Source organism: Apodemus sylvaticus, chromosome 22, assembly GCF_947179515.1.
Source record: "Apodemus sylvaticus chromosome 22, mApoSyl1.1, whole genome shotgun sequence".
In the NCBI taxonomy this organism is placed as follows: Eukaryota; Metazoa; Chordata; class Mammalia; order Rodentia; family Muridae; genus Apodemus; species Apodemus sylvaticus.
In genome coordinates, this window is record NC_067493.1 from 14,714,474 (window position 1) to 14,730,683 (window position 16,210).

The 16,210-nt window shown below is 47.0% G+C and overlaps 1 protein-coding gene across 2 annotated transcripts in view; it reads right to left on the minus strand.

Annotated features, from left to right (window-relative positions):
- Fry (FRY microtubule binding protein) overlaps window positions 1-16,210 on the minus strand; it is a 393,490-nt gene that overhangs the window by 64,715 nt on the left and 312,565 nt on the right. For both annotated transcript variants that reach the window (XM_052168890.1, XM_052168888.1), the window contains 6 exons: window positions 14,967-15,135; window positions 13,406-13,496; window positions 7,076-7,158; window positions 2,780-2,930; window positions 1,977-2,080; window positions 606-791 (listed from right to left, as the gene is read on the minus strand). In XM_052168890.1, coding sequence (XP_052024850.1) covers window positions 606-791; window positions 1,977-2,080; window positions 2,780-2,930; window positions 7,076-7,158; window positions 13,406-13,496; window positions 14,967-15,135 — 784 coding nt within the window. The remainder of the gene's footprint in view (window positions 1-605; window positions 792-1,976; window positions 2,081-2,779; window positions 2,931-7,075; window positions 7,159-13,405; window positions 13,497-14,966; window positions 15,136-16,210) is intronic.

The following is a 16,210-nucleotide window of genomic DNA, read 5'->3' on the forward strand; positions in this document are numbered from 1 at the left end:
TCAGTCACCAGCTAGACTTTTTTTTCGGTAAATGTGGTTATGAGCGTGATTAAGTTTGTATCTAATATGTGTGCACATATGTGCCTGTGGACACACAATGTGTATGTGTAGTGTTTTTATTACGTATTTGTTTAACACTGAAGATCTCTAGTGATACTGTAGTTTAAAAATGTATACCTGCAGCCACCTTCCTTGTCTTTCTTTTTAAAATTTGAGTTCTGTCAGATTTCAGTGAAACATAGACTCCATACAGCAAAAACCCCTTCACGGTAATACAAAGGCACAAGCAAGACACCTGCACGCTTGCCCAGCCTGCTCAGGTGGGGCGGGGGCAGGGGGGCGGGGGCACAGTCACCTTATTTCACAACGTCATCCTTCCGTGTTAATACATCAATAGGAACGTACCCATAGGGCAGCAGACAAGATTTATGAAAACTGCATTTTAAAATACTCGACCATGAAAAGGCACTTTGGAGGCTACATGGAACAGGGGTGTCATTTTCTCATGCAGAAAGTCGAGCGTGACCCCACCAGGGAAACGAGTGTGAACTCCGCAGCTTCCTGCGCTCCTCCCCACCCCGAGGTGCGGTCAATTCTCCTCTTACCCGTGTAGAGATACTCTGGCTGGTAAGCTGGCTGCATGGTCAGTGTCTTCGTTTCCCCCATCTCCCGGGTCTGCAGGAGAACAGAGGCAATGGCGTGGAAGTTACTGTTGCAAGAGAGGGCCGTGAGGAGGTGAAGAAGCAGTTTTTTGCTGTGCTCGAAGACTTCCGGCCGATAATGGTCCAAACCTGGAACAGAGAGCACTGTGTCTTAATATAAACAACTGCTAAAGCTCACTGGGATTCTGTGGATGGCAAGACTCCAGGATGCCGGGAGAAATGGCCGTTAGTTGTCTTGGTTAGTCTGTGGGTTACCAACATAAAGAGGTTGGTGCTTAAGGAAAAATAAGATACTTTGTGACTTAAGTGACGAGCTTGCATAAAATGTTGACAGGTGGACTTTTCTTGACCTCTATGGGTTTAATGTGGTTCGGCTTTTCCCTGATGTGCTCTCTTCCCCAATCTGCTATTAAAGTGGTTTTGTTGTTGTTGTTCTTTTTGGTTTAATGAAAACATGACTTCGTGAGCTCTGTCTTGCTCGGAAGTGCAGGCTGGGTTTGAGTTTGAGAGCCTCGATCAGCCGCCGAGTGCTGGGATCACAGGTGTGTGCCACCACGCCAGGCTCTCTAACTTAACGGATGTTCTAGATGGTTCCCCTCCACTTCTTGCCTGACGCTTGGACATCTCAAGCTAGCTGCTAAGTCTGCCACAGTCCCTGTCGTGTCTCTCTCTGCTTTGATAAGGTCGCATGCCTCTCCATCCGTTTCCTCAGCCAAAGACCCCTAAATAAGCCTGCAATATTTTGGGCTTATTAATGCATCATTACTATGTTTAGATTATAGAAATGTCAGTTTTGCATGATGACTGATTGCCTGGAACATTACATATTATAGAAAGGAAATGAGGAAAGACTTATTTCAGAACTGAGTATAACCTATGTGCGAAGAAACATATGCCTGGGCTGGAGAGATGGCTCAGTGGTTAGGAGCACTGACTGCTCTTCCAGAGGTCCTGAGTTCAATTCCCAGCAACCACATGGTGGCTCACAACCATCTGTAATAGTAATCTGATGCCCTCTTTTGGTGTGTCCGAAGACAGCTATAGTATATTCACGTACATAAAAATAAATAATATATTTTTAAAAATTAAAATGTTAAAACAAAACAACACATGCCTATGTGGTAGGGTTTCTCTGTGTACCCTGCTGTCCTGGAACTCACTCTGCAGATCAGGCTGGCTTTGAACTTACAGAGCTCTGCCTGCCTCTGCCTCCCAAGTACCGAGTGCTGGGATTAAAGATGTTTGCCATCACTGCCCAGGCCTCTGCATGTTAATCATTCTGTTGGTTAGAATCCTCCTTAGATCCAGTCTTACCCAAGAAGACAGCATGAAGTAACAATGGAAGATGAAGAGCCCAGTCCTCTCTCACACTGTGATCCACCACCATCTCAGTCATGAAAATCACAGCAATATTACACCTGCCCAACAAAACAGAGAAGTGAGCATAAATGTCCTCAGAGGATAAAAACACACCAAAGGTCAGGCCAGAATTCAGTGCCACTGAGGACCACTGAAACATGATAGAAATATTATTCAAGGGAGGTAGAGTCTTTAAAAGATTTATTTTTACTCTGTGTGTAAGAGCATCTAAATGTGAACCCCATGCATGCAGTACCCATAGAGGCCAGAAGAGGGCACTGGATCCCCCTGGAACAGGAGTTACAGGTGGTTGTCAGCTGCCCGGTGGGTGCTGGCCACGGAACCCCGGTCCTCTGAAAGAGCAGCAGTGCTCTTAACTGTGGACCCATCTCTCCAGCTCCCCAGAGACAACACAGAGCCCCAGTACAGGAAACATCCATTAATCTTATCACAGAACCGGGAATCTTCTAGCAACAAGAACTGAGGAAGGAGAAATGGAGGACGAACCGCCCGTTTAGGTTAACTGCAGTCTAATAAGCAGCACTGACTTAGTCTCACTACTGTATAGAGGAAAAACTCAGAGGGTCACAGGCTGGGATTTCACTAAACTGCTAATATTCTAGGAACTGCCAGCGAGGTCACACGGATTGAAAAAGGACCTCCTTTAATGAGACCAGTCGAGAGTCCCTGTCTCACTGGTGGAGGAGTCCCCGGCAAAGCAGAGCTCCCATCTCCCTCCACTTCTGCGTGACGCTCACCTGTGCAGAGGCCCTCGTGGAGTGATGGTCTCTGGGAGGTAGTCCACCAATGGAGCCCAGCATCCTCCGGTGCACGGCATGGGTAAGGGTTGCGGCTGCTTGGCTTCCGTAATACTCAACAGCCAGCCCGTGTAGGGAGAGATAGGGTCATCTGGAGGGTGAGAAGGACACGACTGCTTTACTTTCTGGGGCAGAAGACTCATGTTTACCGTAGTTGGTGTTTTTAGGAAGCATCTTCCAAATGTGTGCTTGCCAACGCATCCGCTCAGCAAGCATGAATCACAGCATCAAGTGGGTTAGAATCCGCTGGTTATATAATTACTCAATGAATTATCAGTTGATGATCTGTAGTTCCTCGTTATAGAGCAAAGCAAAATACATTTTAAGATGTTCAATCATGGAGCTGGAGAGATGATAGCTCAGTGGTTAAGAGCACTGACTGCTCTTCCAGAGGTCCTGAGTTTAATTCCCAGCAACCACATGGTGGCTCACAACCATCTGTAATGAAATCTGATGCCCTCTCTTATTTGCATGAAGACAGAGACAGTGCACTCACATACATAAATAGTAAATAAATAATTTATTTAAAAAAACGTTCAATCGTGATTCCCATTGCAGAGAAATGCAGTTCTGTATTTCGAGATAGCATAGAGCAAGGGCCTTAGGGTCATTCTGCAACGACACAAGGGACTGACACAGGTGCCATGTCAGGCACTGTCCTGTGTACTGTCCACCTCAAGAGTCTGCCTAATCATGGCTATTGACTACCAGTGCCCCCATTTCATACTGAGGAAGTGGACATTTCAACACATTTGGAGAGTTCTGTCTGTAAACACACCCCGTGAGCCATATCCAACCACTTGTCCCTGCTCTGTCGCTGTTCTGTGTCTGGTCCACAATCCTGTCATCCATGGTTGCTGTTCCCTGTGTCTGGTCCACTCTCCTGTCACCATGGTCACTGTTCCCTGTGTCTGGTCCACTCTCCTGTCACCATGGCCACTGTTCCCTGTGTCTGGTCCACTCTCCTGTTACCATGGTCACTGTTCTCTGTGTCTGGTCCACTCTCCTGTCACCATGGTCACTGTTCCCTGTGTCTGGTCCACTCTCCTGTCACCATGGTCACTGTTCCCTGTGTCTGGTCCACTCTCCTGTTACCATGGTCACTGTTCTCTGTGTCTGGTCCACTCTCCTGTCACCATGGTCACTGTTCCCTGTGTCTGGTCCACTCTCCTGTTACCATGGTCACTGTTCCCTGTGTCTGGTCCACTCTGTTCTGTCACCATGGTTGCTGTTCCCTGTGTCTGGTCCACTCTCCTGTCACCATGGTCACTGTTTCCTGTGTCTGGTCCACTCTCCTGTCACCATGGTTGCTGTTCCCTGTGTCTGGTCCACTCTCCTGTCACCATGGTCACTGTTCCCTGTATCTGGTCCACTCTGTTCTGTCACCATGGTTACTGTTCCCTGTGTCTGGTCCACTCTCCTGTCACCATGGTCACTGTTCCCTGTGTCTGGTCCACTCTGTTCTGTCACCATGGTTGCTGTTCCCTGTGTCTGGTCCACTCTCCTGTCACCATGGTTCCTTACTGTCATCTTATTTTACTATGCACACACCCGTGTTCTACAGAGAGCCATCTTTGCCAACATTGCCATGTATCTGTCTTTCCTTGTCCACTCTCCAGAGGTTCCCTTAAGGAAGCCTGCAGCCCCTGATGACCTCCGGGGTCCGCACAAGGCCACTGAGCTGCTCTTCTGACTAGCCGCCCCCATGCCCCACTGCTGGCTCCACCCCAGTCATGATGACCTCCTTGCTCTTCCGTACATGGCTAGACGAGACTTGGTCTAGCCTCAGGAACGACATTTCTACTGTTCCTTTGACTGGAATGTTCTAGTCTCTCTTTTAACCTCACCCAATGCTCTGTCCCGAGAGCATAGTAGAGAATACGCTATTTATTTATTTATTTATTTATTTGTTTGTTTATTTATTTATATTTATGGCTGTTTTATGAAATCATAAGGCATGAATGTGAGGGTGTTAAGGTTTGTTCTTTTGCTACTGATTGCAATGCTAAGTGTGAGCCCCTAAGACCTGGTTGTCCCAGAGATGAAAGACTCCACACATACACCTTGTCCCCAAGTTATTTAAATTGGTAAAATAAAGATGCCAACAGCCATTGCCTGGGCAGAAGAGACATGGGTGAGGTTTAGGTTTCCTGGGCTTGGGGTCAGAGGAGCCTGACAAGGAGAAGCCGCCATGGGTTAGGGGGAGGGGGAGCTGCCATGGGTTAGGAGGAAGGGGAGCTGCCATGGGCTAGAAGAACATGGCCCCAAGGGCTGGCTGACAGGAGTTAAGAGCAGCCCAGATGGAACAGTATATAGTAAGTGTTAATTCAAAGTTCTCGACAGGAAAGTAGATTCTAACAGCATAGAAGGTAGGCAGCTGTCCAGTTTTTGTGCTGTTTAAGGGTAGTCGTAAATATAAAGGTTGTGTGTGTGTTTTTATCTGGGAACTAAATAGTCAAGGGTGGGGTAGAAATCACAGGTCAAGAATTAAATCTTTCAGCTGGGTGTAGTGGCACACGCCTTTAATCCCAGCATTCTGGGAGGCAGAGGCAGGCGGATTTCTGGATTTCTGGATTTCTGAGTTTGAGGCCAGCCTGGTCTACAGAGTGAGTTCCAGGACAGCGAGGGCTACACAGAGAAACCCTGTCTTGAACAAACAAACAAACAAACAAACAAACAAAACAAAACAAAAAGAATTAAATCTTTCTTCATATGAGGGTGCTTTTCTCAAACCACGAGATGCCGCCTGCCCATAAGGCATTATCAGGCGCTGGGACTGGGATTCCTACGAAGCCTTGCTTCTCGAAGACAGCAGCATGTAAACCAGTACTGGGCTCACCAAGCCAGTCTCTGCAGGACACCCTGAACACAGGCACACACTTCAGAGCTGTTGGCTGGTTAAGGAACAGCATTTTCCTGTCCCGTGCATCTGCTTACCACAGAGACGCACGTGTGGCTTTCCCCGCGTTTCCCCCGGGTACCGTTTAACCTCTTTGGGACTGAATTAGATTGATATTTATTTTTATTTGTATGGGTGTTGCCTGCCTGCCTGAATGTATGTCTTTGCACCACATGTGTGCAGTTGCCTGAAGAAGCCGGAGTGATTGTCAGATCCCCAGGAAGTGGAGTTACAGGAGTGCCAGCTGCTGTTTGGGGCCCCGGACTGAACCCACTGCTGCCTTTCCCCAGTACCCAGCTCTGATTCCCAGCACCCACGGGGCAAATCACAACCATCTGCAACCCCGGGCCTCGGGAGAATGCGCTGCCATGTACCGCACACAGGTGGCACAGGCACACACGCAGACAAAGCACCCATAATGTAAACAATGAGAAATAGAACAATTAATTTTAAAATGCATATCAGATGTATTTTATTTTTATTTTATGCAACAATTCTATTTAAAGTCATTGTCTGTATTTTTGCTATTTATTCTGTATACTTTTTTTTTTTAAAAAAAATACCAATTTGTTAAGAAAGTTCCACAACACAGACTCAAGTTATTGGAGTATCCTTTGTTTCTTGGGTTTCCTTAACTTCTAGACAACTTATATTTATATTCATTGTATCTACAGAAGCTATCTGGGTCCCCCCCCCCCCCGAAAAATTATAAGTGCATTAACATTTCTGGCTTACCCAACTGCCTGTGGCTTAAGGAAATTCCTGTAGGAAGCCATCTCCCAGTTTAGCAAGGGTTTCTGAGACTATGCCATGGGGAGTTACAATAGGAGATCCTATCCCACCCTCAGACTCTAGATGCACAAGGCTGAAAACTTAAATCACTCCCAAGACAGTTCCAAATCGCAACAATTTATATATATATAAAAAACAATATAACAACAATATAACTATATATAACTATAACTAACTAACTATATATATAGTTAGTAACTATATAACTAACTAACTAACTAACTAACTAACTAACTATATATATATATATATATATATATGGTTAAATTTGTGTATGCCCAAGGTGGCCAGAATAGGGTCAGATCCCTCGGAGCTGGCATTTCAGGCAGCTGTGAGGTCCCATGTGGCTGCTGGGAACCAAACACGGGTCCTCTACAAGAGCATTTAGTGCTCTTAATCGCTGAGTCATCTCTCCAGCTTAGCACCACTGTGGAAAGCACCGAGACCACAGACACACAGGACTGGGTGGGCTCCTCGCCCTTTAATAATAAAGACTCTTTCCAGTGCTAACTGTGCAGCTGGAACCCACGGCCACTGGTACTCACTTTTGTCCTCATCGTACGACCCTCCAGAGCTGTTGCTGTACCTCGACTCCAGGCGAGTGTGGGCTCGGATCACATTGCTAAACCTTCAAAAACAAAGCACAGCTGTGACGTGGGGTCGCGCGTGGTTGCGCTGCTGCCCAAGAGCAGCTTTGACAGGCTAGCGTTGGCTTTTTCCTTCTTCCCAGGGCTGGGCTGGGGACCACTTAGTTCTAATTGGAACTTTCTTTTTTCCTTTTTCTACCTCTTCCTCTTTCTTTAGATGGGGGTCTCACTATGTAGCCCTGGCTGGCCTAGAACTCCCCATAGACCAGGTTAGCCTCAAACTCCCAGAGATCCACTTGCTTCTGCCTCCCAAGTGCTGGGATTACACACCAACACCACCTGAGTTGCTACGTTTTTCTTAAAGGACTATGACAGTCATTAAACCTGACCCGTTTCTGTTTTCAGTCAGGAGGGCCAGAGGTCCCATCCTGTTCATAAATAAAAGTCCAAACCTTGGGAGAATAATAATACTTAAGGATAACATTGTGCTCCAGCCCCACAATCTAACAGCTTTTTGGGAATGGGGTTGAGCCCAGGTCCCTTATTCACAGAGCACAGGGCAGGCTCGGCGTTAGCCAGACCTGCTCAGTGACAAGAGGAGACAGGCAGAGGCAGAGATACACACAGCGGTTTATAAGCAAGCTGGGGCTATGGATAAATGAAACTTTGCTTCAAAATACTCAGAGAATTCTTGGGAATGTGATAGTTGGGAGATCATGTAATCATACGGTTGTGAGGACTTTTCTGTCTCTCTTATAGGTTGTTTGATTACGAGGAGAGAGCTGGGTTGTACCAATATCAGATGCATAGCCTCACTTAATTAATATGCCTCTCACTTTTGACATAAGTATTATTTACTTTACAAATAGGGAAACTGAGGCTGAAGGAGGCTAAACAACCTGTCTGGTGTCAGCCTTAGGGAGGGGACAGTACATTGCCATGATACCTCTAAGCGGCAAGAACACAATTTAACATTGCGTGGGTGTCTGAGGCGACAGACAGCCCATGGGTTCTATTCTGACCTGAAATATCAGAATACTGCCATGTGCCTGGTAAATATATACAACCAGTGTGTGTGTCACTGTGACTGAGCCCTTCATCTCTAGTTCTATGGCTGTGACCAAGATGTTTATCCTGAGAACCCCAAAAGTGACTAAAGGAAATAAAATTGTAGCAAATATTTTATGCTTTTTAAGAAAGCATATTTTAATTTTTTATGCATTTGTGTGTTCTGCCTGCATGTACATATGTGTACCATGATACATGCAGTGCCCCTGAAGGCCAGAAGAGGGCACTGCATCCCACGGAACTGGAGTTATAGACGGTTGCAGTATAGGCGCCTGGAATTGAACTCAGGTCCTCCAGAATGGTAGTGCATGCTCTTAACCGCTGAGTCAGCTCTCTGGCCCAGTTTTATGCTTTTACCATGTTACTATTATGCTTTGATTGGGATCTGCAGGATGCCTTGCTCCTGGCTGCCTGAAGCATTCAAAATAGCTCATGTCCATCCTTCTGTCACAGGGGTACGGCTCGGTAGAAGTATAGCCACGTGGTGTATTTACATTACAGTTTATAGTGTTAGGAGTGGAGCCCAGGCCCTTATATGTGCTGGGCAAAAATCTGACCACTGGAACACATCCCAGGCCCAAATTGGTGTATGCACTTAGCTTATATAAAAGATACACAGGGGATTCCATCCATTTCTTTATATGCAGCCAAAGCAAAGAATCAAGGCTATGCATAGACATCAGGAAGTTCTCAAGCCAACCTAGATGTGTTTCCTTACACTGCTGACCAGGCCTGGGTGACAGCAGGGCCAGCGTCTGCTTCCTGCGGAACAGTGGGAACTGTCAGGTGTAGGGGCCTTCACAAGGATGCGGGGTGTCTGGTTTAGGTTTCCATTGCTGTGATAAAGATTGTGACCAAGAGCAACTTGAGGAGAAAGAGTTCATTTGGCTTAGATAGCCTGGGTCACAGTCCATCCCTGAGGGAAACCAGGAAAAAGAAACTCAAGGCAGGTCCCTGGAGGCAGGAACTGTAGAGGCCCCACTGCGAGGCTGCCGACTGGCTTGCTTTCTTATAGAACCCAGGACCACCTGCCTAAGGGTGGTACCGTCCATAGTGGGCTGGGCTCTCCCATATCAACAATTAATCAAGAAAGCACACACTCAGTTGAGAGTCCCTCTTGCCAAACGGTTTATGTCAAGTTGACAAAAACCAGCCAACACATGGAGGGACAGTAAGGTTTTAGGAAAAGAAACTGAGGCATGCCAGGGAAGGAAAACCATGTTGAGGTTCAACATCGCAGAGCCACGTCGCAGATTTGTATTCGCTGAGCTGTCACAATGAGGCGCACAGCAGGGCCTGGCTTTATGCATTTCTTAGGTATCTGCAAAAGTTGGTTTTTCTCCTCAGCCTGCTGCACATTTATAGTCCTCGCTAACTTCAACCATTCTCTACTTTTGGGTCACAGCATTGTGGCTCTATGGAACGGGACACACACACACACACACACACATACACACACACACACACACATACACACACACACACACACGTTTCATACAGGTTGGGCCACAAAGCAGTCTCAACCACACTGGAGTATCAGAAGGTGGACAGATGCTAACCGTACTCCTTAATCATGTTTGTACTGAAAATGCAGTGCTGTAAACAGCATGTGCTGGGGTAAATGTCATCTGGCAAGACATAATAAAAGCAGGCTGATGAAAGGATCCCACATCTGGAGGTTTCCATATTTGGGGACGGGGGTGGAGCACAGCACCTGTGGCTACTGAGGAGTTGTGGTGCATAGTTAGTGGGTTTCAAACTGTTCAGGAGGACACGGGGATAAGTATCACATTTGTACCTCACTGAGGAGACAGATCTAAAGGGGTCTTACATAATGTTCAGGAAGCCAAAATCAAGCAGAAACAAGCCCCTTTGAGATGGAGGGATTTTGGAACTGGAATGCAGCTAGCTCATGGCAATCCCCTGCCTCGGCTTCCCGAACACTGTGATTATAAGATATTCCAAGGACAATGTCTCCACAATGCTGCCTCATGGTTTTTTTTTTTTTTTTTTTTTTTTTGGTTTGTTTTTTTCGAGACAGGGTTTTCTCTGTGTAGCCCTGGCTGTCCTGGAACTCACTTTGTAGACCAGGCTAGCCTCGAACACAGAAATCCGCCTGCCTCTGCCTCCCAAGTGCTAGGATTAAAGGCGTGTGCCACCCACGCCTCATCTTTATCTTACACGGATAACTGCTTCTCAGTGCTAAGGGCCATAATAAACATCTCTGCGCAGGATGCACACAATTCTAACGGCACAAAAAGGACTTGGTAACAAGATGTTAGAATATAGGAACAGAGAGGCTTTCCATCCTGAGGAAAAGGAGGATGGGAAACTCAGTCTACAAAACAAATGATTGAGAATTTACAGAGTAGGGTCAGAGGATGGCTCTGTGGTTAGCGGCGCCAGCCACTCTTCCAGAGGACCTCGGTTTGAGCCTTAGCGCCCACAAGGCAGCTCACAACCATCTCTAACTCCAGTTCCAGGAGGATCTGAGGCTCTCTTCTGGCCCGTGTAGGCACCAGGCACACATGTGGTGCACAGACCTACGCGCAGGCAAGAAAACACACACATGAAAGAAAGGAAGTAAAACTACACTAAACAAAACAAACCCCGAGTCTGAGTCTGTTTATCTCCCTGCTCTTCACAATTATTTGCAACGCAGTCTCGGATTTTATCTCTTTATTCACAGGCAATGAGAGGATAGGACTGTGGGTGACAGTGTGGGTGACAGAGAGGGAGCCACGCAAGGTGAAGAGTGTTCTTGGTTAATTAAGATGTGCTGGGCCGGGCGGTGGTGGCACACACCTTTAGTCCCAGCACTTGGGAGGCAGAGGCAGACGGATTTCTGAGTTCGAGGCCAGCCTGGTCTACAGAGTGAGTTCCAGGACAGCCAGGGCTACCTACACAGAGAAACTCTATCTGGAAAAACCAAAAGGGGACAAAAGAAAAGGATGTGATAAAGTACAAGGCCAGTGAGAGTGAGGCTCGCTGTGGGCTGACCTGGCTGCCTCCATGGACTCTCACAGGGCTTGACTCTCCCACCTTACATCAACGGCATTAAGAGGGTAGAAACTTCAACTCACTGTGGCCTTTACAAGGAAGATGCTTAGGGGAAAAATGGAGCTGGGAGGAACTAACATTTAATGTCTACCCTGTTCTTTCTACTCTTTATGTGTAGGGAAAGAAGTAAGGACCTAACTTATCTGTGACAACTGTGATATCTAGACACAATCTGTGATAACTAGATTGTGTAAGACAATTAGGATGGTGACCCTGTAATCCTGGTGGCTTTCTATGAAGAGCAAGAGCAGGTGAGTGATCAAGAGAGAGGGGGGGGGACAGAGAGGAGAGAGAGAGAGGAGAGAGAGAGAGGAGAAGAGAGAGAGGAGAGAGAGAGGAGGAGAGGGGACAGAGAGAAGAGAGAGAGAGGAGAGAGAGAGAAGAGAGGAGAGAGAGAGAGGAGAGGGGGAGAGACGAGAGAGAGAGGAGAGAGAGAGAGGAGAAGAGAGAGAGGAGAGAGAGAGGAGGAGAGGGGACAGAGAGGAGAGAGAGAGAGGAGAAGAGAGAGAGGAGAGAGAGGGGGGGGAGAGGGGACAGAGAGGAGAGAGAGAGAGGAGAGAGAGGAGAGAGGAGAGAGAGAGAGGAGAGGGGGAGAGACGAGAGAGAGGAGAGAGAGGAGAGAGAGAGGAGAAAGAGGAGAGGAGAGAGAGAGGAGAGAAGAGAGGGGGAGAGGAGAGAGGAGAAAGAGGAGAGGAGAGAGAGAGAGAGGAGAGGAGAGAGGGGGAGAGGAGAGAGAGAGGAGAGAGAGGAGAGAGGAGAGAGGAGAGAGGAGAGAGAGAGGAGAGAGGGGTAACAGACAGACAGAGCGAGCACGATGCTCTAGTTCTTGTCTGCTGCAGCAGTGGATCTGATGTCAAAGCCCACACTGTACTGTTTATAAAGCAGCCCCTACAACTGTGAACTAAGTAAATTTCTTTCCTTCTGAGTTAGCCTGTCTCAGGTATTTGCTACAGTAACAAATGCTGGTTAACGCCATGTTGCTGCAGAGAACTTACCTGAAGACATTTAAGAAACCATATAATAATTTGAAAGTATAACATGCTCAATCTCCTCTAAATGGTTTGTGTCTATTAGCCAAAAAAAAAAAAAAATGTGGTTTTTATTCCGCAGAGATTTCTTTCTTTCTCTTGTATGCAGATGTGTGTTTGCCTGCAAGTATCTGTACCATGTGTGCAGTGTTGGCATTCCTTCTACACTATGCTTAACAATTACCTAGTGTCGGGCGGTGGTGGTGCACGCCTTTAATCCCAGCACTTGGGAGGCAGAGGCAGGTGGATTTCTGAGTTTGAGGCTAGCCTGGTCTACAGAGTGAGTTCCAGGACAGCCAGGGCTACACAGAGAAACCCTGTCTCGGAAAAAAACCAAAAATAAATAAATAAATATCAAAACAAAACCAAACCAAACCAAAAAAAAAAAAAAACCCAAAACAACAACAACAACAAAAACACCCCAGTTTCTTAGCAACAGCCAGGTAGGTCAGGCTTACTACAAAAGGGACTGTTTGGCCTCCCTCCCTCCTAACCTCCCTTCCTCTCCCTCTGACCATCTTCTCTATCACCCCTTTCTCCCTTTCCCCCCTTCCCTGCTCTACATGTTCCTGGCCGGTCCCCCCGCCCCTGCCCCTGCTCCCTTCTCAACTCGTCTTCCCATGCCTCCAAATAAACTCTATTTCATACTACACCCGTCATTCCTCCGGGGAGGGACACTCAGCAAGGGCCCTCGGAGGTGCCCCCTCCCACTGCACCATACCAAGCTGTATGAACCATCCTGGTCTTTATAAAACACATCACGCAGTACCCACGGAGGCCAGAAGAGGGTACTGGATCTCCTGGCACTGGAATTACAGATGGTTGTGAGCTGTCATGTGGGTGCTGGTGACAGAACCTGGGTCCTTTGAAGAGCAGATGGTGATCCTCACCCCTGAGCCACCTCTCCAGATTCCAAGTCCTAGTTTTTATGAAGCCCAGATCTAAGTAGGATTCAGGCACCAGAAGAACGCCTTCCTCTCTGATTTTGTGAAGAATCTCAGTCTGTGTTCGTAAGCATGGAGATGGGCTTCAGTTCCCATGAATTTGGGAACCCTAACTCTTGGACACATGCCTCTGCACAGATTCCTGGAGGACATCAGAGCGGACATCAACGCCAAACGCACACACTGACCTGTCATCAGACTCTTTCAATATCTTGTTCTCCTCAGGGTCTGGAAAACTGTCCTGGCCAGCGACTACAGTGTTACTGCTCGAGGTGGTTCCTGCGGAAGGGAATGGGAGACATCAGAGAGCAGAGGGGCGGCCTCAGATGAGAAGCAATTCAGGAAAGGGTTTCCTGTAAAATCCCAAGCTGGACGGTTTTTAATATCTTTTACAATCACAGACATTCTAAACAACTGTCTCAAAATCCACAGCATGGAATTCTAGACATCTGTGTTGGACAAACCAAATTCCTCCTTCCTCATAAAATGAAGCAATAACAATCTTAGAGGTTTCTAGCCTCAGGTCATGACCTTACATGGGGTAGGTCTGCTGCAGCTGAGAATAGACTCTTCCACTGCTGTCACTGAGACAGGGCCTTGGTTAGGTGGCCTGGACTGCCCTTCAGGTTATGCCCCTCCCCCACTGCTTCCCCAGCACTGGCAGAAGTAAAGGAAGGCACGGCTGTATCTCACACTTTCTGTGTTTATGGATCCAGGGATTATCTAATGATATGAAAGGAATTCCAAGTAGAAATCTGACTCCTAAGCTATTGTCTCACTGACAAACAAAACAAAACAGACAACAACCCACTTCACTAAGAAGTAGGGTTCACAAGCGAGTGGGAAAAGACAGGGTTGAAGACAGATTCAATATTAAGGAAGGGAAGCTTCAAGAAATTTGAGGGAAGCAGTTATGTATCTCATGAAATGACCGGATACAAATCAGGTGAAAGCAGTAAAACTCGGTGAGCATCTGATATGCGGAATTCATGGGGTCAGGATGTTTCGGACCTTAGCTATTTTGTATCTTGGAATATTTACGCAAGTGTGATAGAACTGCATTGGGGGCAAGGCTCAGGTTTAGGCATGAAATTCATTTCTGTTTTATGTATCCCTCATACACAATGCCTAAGGGTAATTTCATACATTCATAGGTATGAGCGGGGCCGGGCAGGAGAAATGGCTCAGCAGTTAAGTCCATGTTCTGCTCTGGAGAGGACCTGGGTTTAGATCTCTGTACCCAAGACCATCTGTAACTCCCATTCTGCGATCTGCTGCCCTCGTCTGGCCTCTGTGGGTACTGCATGCACATGGTGCACATACACATGGAGGCAATGCGCCCAAAATAAAAATGAATGAATCTCTTAAAATAAACAAGTAAAGTTTGAATACATTGGGTTATTATGCCGGTACTCAAAAAGTTTCAGATTTCTGAGCATTTTGGACTTTCATGGGATATTCTAGTCAATTCTGTGAGAATGTTACAAAGGAGATTCCATTAAAGTTCCAGAGCTGAAATTCCTAAGAGACTGCAGTGTCTGATGTAAAATAATTCCTTGTGGTGGGGAAGCCACTGGGCTACTAATTCATGATAATCCTCACGAAGTCATTTGTTACTTCAATTACGATGTGCTGAGGGTCTCGGAGAGCTATTCGTACATAAGCAATCTCTTAAATGGACGCATTCCCAGGAAAATGAAAAGTTGTGTGCCGCCCGACAGGGTGTGTCCCCAGGTGACCTGCTCCTACCTGACGCGGCTGCCGAGGCCTTGCTGCTGGCTGCGAATCGATAGAAAGGTGGGTTGTCACAGTGCTGGACGATGGGGTTCACTGGCTCCGTCTGCTGCAGCTCGAAGAGCAGCTCTTCCATTGTCTGGATAGTGTTGTTCCGACACAGGTATATCGCCACCTTTTTAATCTTGGAAAAAGAGAATAAAGGGAGGGAATGCTTTCTATCAGAGTGCTGGGCAGGAAGCCCCTCATGGTGGGGCACACTGTTACCTGACACTGCTCATCCAACAGCTGACCTCTGCTACCCTGAAGTGATCTAAGTGCTTGGGTTAAAGCCACACTACATGGGTGCACTGGCTGGTTTTGTGTCAACTTGACACAGGCTGGAGTTATCACAGAGAAAGGAGCTTCAGCTGAGGAAATGCCTCCATGAGATCCAGCTGTAGGGCATTTTCTCAATTAGTGATCAAGTGGGGAGGGCCCCTTGTGGGTGGTGCCATCTTTGGGCTGGTAGTCCTGGGTTCTATAAGAGAGCAGGCTGAACAAGCCAGGGGAAGCAAGCCAGTAAGAAACATCCCTCCATGGCCTCTGCATCAGCTCCTGCTTCCTGACCTGCTTGAGTTCCAGTCCTGACTTCCTTTGGTGACCAACAGCAATGTGGAAGTGTAAGCTCAATAAACCCTTTCCTCCCCAGTTTGCTTCTTGGTCATGATTTGTGTGCAGGAATAGAAAACCCTGACTATGACAATGGGCACCACCTTGAGTGACTTAATTAAAAAACAAACAAATATTACTTTCATGGTGAGCTGAGCTAATTTAAGGCAAAAACATTGCAAGATTTTGCTGGTGTCCAGTGGCATAAAGTACTTATATGACAAAAATGATTTATTATATCCACTTTGGGAAAATAACCGCTATTTTTATTAAAAAGGAAATACTGCCCTCCCCCCACCCCCAGTGGTGGTTTGAATGAAAATGGATCCATTGGCTTACAGGTTTGAAATCTTGGTGCCCAGTTGGCAGAACTGTTTGAGAAGGATCAGGGGATGTGGCATTGCTGGGGGAAGGATGTCACTACGGGAAGGCTTTGAGGTTTTAAAAGCCTAGGCCATAACTTTCCCTTTCTTCTTGCTGCTGCCCATGCACAGGATGTTCAGGCTCTCAGCTGACGCTCCAGCACCACGCCTGTCTGCTTCCTACTGCAATGACCATGGATTAACCCCCTAAAACTGTGAGCAAGCCCCCATTAAATGTTTTCTTTT